The following is a 3,559-nucleotide window of genomic DNA, read 5'->3' on the forward strand; positions in this document are numbered from 1 at the left end:
GTTTGCATCTCTAGCAAGAATTCAGCCAGATTGGCATCGATTAACGTGGGAAAATTGAGATAGTCATGAGTGTATGATGTGGACCAAAAGAAGGAAAAGTGTAAACGGTCTGCCATCAATGTGATGAACTTCTGTGCATATTCCAGTAGAACATCAAATGTACGCCGTTTACCCAGACACAAATATGTATTGAAATCTTGTGGTTTCTTATCGTTGCATTCCATTTCTACCATCGCAGGACGCAAACTGTAATCGGTCGGTTGATTTGTAAAGCCTGCTTTGTAATAATGAAACAGACCAAGTGATGCTGCATCTTCGACGTAAGCTGTTGTGAAATTCTTCTTTTTGAATGTGTTCCAAATGAAATCACAGCGATCAAATGTATCGTTTTCGCTGGAAACGCAAGACGAATTCAATTCGTTTTCATCCAGCCCCGTCAACGTTGGTATCAAATTTGGATACGTATTATCGGCGACTTTATTGAAGCCAAACATTTCGATTGCCTGCAAATCGTTCAGCAACACTGCAGCACTTTCGCCCATTTGACGATGGAAATTTAGTCTCGAAACGCTATCGATGCCAATCACCATAACGCTCATCGGTTCATTGCCCTCATCCTTTTCAGTCTTATTTTCTACTCGAATTCTCTGAATGGTGTTTGCTTGTTTGTTTTTCAATAAAAAATGATAATCTCGATAAACTTCCTTCTTTTCACCTTTTAAACGGCAAATAACGCGTACAAATTGGTTGGGTACTGGTATCAATTCACCAAATCGAAACACTCTTCTAATTTTTGAGAACTCATTTTCATAGTCAGTTTTACGCCGAAACGGTTGATATTCACAGAACAGTTTGTTCACGTCATCAACCCCATATGTTTTTTCTATTTCAGTCTCACTTAAATCGATCCACAGATAATTGTTATTTGACCTAACCAGTGGCTTACCACACTCAATTGGTGGAACATCAAAAACGAACTTTTCCACATTCTCGTCGAACACCTTGAAACTGGGCATACGACAACCCTCTGTGTCTATGAAATATGATTGATTTTCTTGATCTCCTATGGTTTTCCATTTCCGATGCTCTCCGTCGCGAAAGAATCGTAGCAACCACAACGATGACAAATCAGTGATGTACATAAATATTCCGAAACCAATGGTCAAAATTAACAACAATTTAAAGCGGTTTTTTCTGTTTTTGAGCACCGTGACGAGTGGGATGTTGTACATTTTTGAAAAAGCTGATTAAAATTTTTATGATTTATATTTTTGACGATTGACGTAGAACTAGGCTTGAAAATAATATTACAATGGCATTTATAACTTTTAGGTATTTTAGTAGGCGTTGCACCCGTGTGCAAAAGGAATTACTAACATTCGCTCAGTTGTATAGATTGGCAAACAACTGAAATTGGCTAGTACGATTAAATTTTAAATGATAGAAATGATTCATCACATTTTGTCATTCTTTTAGCCATCGACATTTTGACTCACATTCAAGAGCCAACTACAGTTTTTGATTTTGTTAGATATTATCAATTTTAGCCAGACAAAACGTCCAATATTTGTCGACTAGCTACTCATTTACAGTATTTGCACAAGGGTAATCATATTATGAAATGCATTTTTACAATCGATTTTTTTTTATATCGATCGAAAAGATATTCGTCATCAAGAATTTCTTATCGCATTTGCGATTCAGTTACTCAATTCACCGTACTTACTGCAGTTACTTGATTCGTTTCGCTTCGATGTGGCCATAAAAAGAGTTATAATTTCATATTTCGTACACATTTATTGGCTATCAGCACCGGAATATTCGTCTAATTTGTCAATTAGTTGTTCGTTGTAAGGTTACAATTGGTACTTCGGACTTGTCCAAATTATACTTCTCGGGGAAGCCTTCTCCTGATATCAAAGAATTTTTAGATGATATACGCTTCATTTTCATCGATTCCCGTTCGTGATGTGCAAAGTCTAATTAAGGCAACAATTGTACACTTGGCAGAAAAAATCAGAGCTGAGTAAAAGTAATATTTCTCCCAATGAATCCAAACACACCTGTGTCATTTGCTTAGACTTGAACTAATATTATTATCGATTTTAAGCTGACGCCGTTTTATATTTTTTTATATTCGCGTCTATCTTCCAAATGGTAATGTATGTTGATAGTGAGAATGGATTTTTACACTTCGTGAATACTGTGACTGACATGAACTTGACAATGAATCCGTTCATTGTCGTTGTCATTTCACAAAACTTGTTATATAGTTCAGTCTGAACTCATTGAATATGCATGAAGAACACCTCATGAGGTTTGCAAACTCCTTGGACTGGTTTTTTTTGTAAATTAAAGCATTTGTGATAATGAGAGACAAAACGGCAATAAATAACGGTAAGTACTAATTTGCTGGTTCGCACATCATTGGTTTCCTTTCGACTTCAGTTAGACAAAATGGTTAAGAACATTGAAACTCATAAAAAGAGGTTGGAATAAGCTGTTAATTACAGTTTGTAAAAAGTTGCATGGAAACGCTTCATTTTATATTCAAAGAAGACTTTTTTGTTCTGCTTTTCATTTGGCGTGACTTTTACTTACTCCGATAATTACTGATGATGAAAGTGACAAACTTCTGCTGAATGAATAACCTTTTTAACTTTAACTAACTGAATAAAAACCGCCAATCATGTTTCAATGCACTTTATTATGTAATTTTTACACATGGTGTAAAAAAAGCTAACAAATGATTATGCGTTTACAATCGATTTCAATAAACGTGCACTATCTATAAGTTACATTCAACTGAAAAGCTTGCGAAACTTCAATACATTAACGCGTAAAAAGGTTAACTCTTCTCTCCTACACAATGCTTAATATAATATCATAACAAAGAAAAGGATTTGGTATTGTCATCATATATTTTTAGATTGCATTCTTATGCTAGACTATCACAAAAGCAGTACAATTTCATTTTGTAATCGTCGACACAGTGACTTTGCTTCCCATACAAATTGGTTCGGCTAATCGTTCCGGTCAATTCGAAGTCGTTGTTTTCGTGAATGCGAGCGGTTGCTTCGAATTCACCAAGACCAGGTCGTGTTTGTAGCTGGACTGCGACATCAACGAAATGATTGGTTACATTTCGAAAGATCGTACTGGATGTTCCTAAATTGGCACTAAGAACGGAGTTCAATTGTAAGCGTCGACACTGTGGATATGGTTTGATCATGTCATTCATTTGGCCCACAATCCGTCGAGCCACTTCGCTGATGCGTTGATCGGTTGCCGTCAATTCAGTTCGTTCATGGCATGTACACCAGTGTGGTGAAATGGCAGCGTTGTAACATGATCTTGTCGTTGGAATGGGTAAAAATAAGCTGATCCCGCGAGGCATTGGCTCAATTCCTTCGAGCTCTTTGGCACGTTCTTCAATTGTATGCGATTCAATTGATTCCAATTCGGCTAAGTCGCGCATCGTTTCGTACAGGTCAAAATGTGTTGTCAATCGACGACGATTTCTCACTAAATTACGCATCGCTTCTGGGTATCGTTCTGA

The 3,559-nt window shown here is 36.8% G+C and overlaps 2 protein-coding genes across 2 annotated transcripts; both read right to left on the bottom strand.

Annotated features, from left to right (window-relative positions):
- Positions 1-6: 6 nt before the first annotated feature.
- LOC129580072 (uncharacterized) lies at positions 7-1,232 on the bottom strand (the record flags this gene model as incomplete). Its single annotated transcript, XM_055470264.1, has 1 exon — positions 7-1,232. A coding segment is annotated over exon 1 (1,226 nt), but the record flags the coding sequence as incomplete, so codon positions are not given.
- A 1,455-nt stretch (positions 1,233-2,687) lies between these two features.
- Positions 2,688-3,538, bottom strand: LOC129580073 (uncharacterized). Its single transcript, XM_055470265.1, has one exon. The coding sequence runs from the start codon at positions 3,536-3,538 to the stop codon at positions 2,939-2,941; it is 600 nt and encodes a 199-aa protein (XP_055326240.1). The 3' UTR covers positions 2,688-2,938.
- Positions 3,539-3,559: the final 21 nt, after the last annotated feature.

Source organism: Sitodiplosis mosellana, unplaced genomic scaffold, assembly GCF_009176505.1.
Source record: "Sitodiplosis mosellana isolate CC-2019 unplaced genomic scaffold, AAFC_SMos_1.0 Smas_scaffold_6999, whole genome shotgun sequence".
Taxonomy (NCBI): domain Eukaryota; kingdom Metazoa; phylum Arthropoda; class Insecta; order Diptera; family Cecidomyiidae; genus Sitodiplosis; species Sitodiplosis mosellana.

Excerpts from the sequence above, each read along its gene's own strand:
- LOC129580073 (XM_055470265.1), bottom strand. The coding sequence starts at position 3,538 with ATGCGTAATTTAGTGAGAAATCGTCGTCGATTGACAACACATTTTGAC.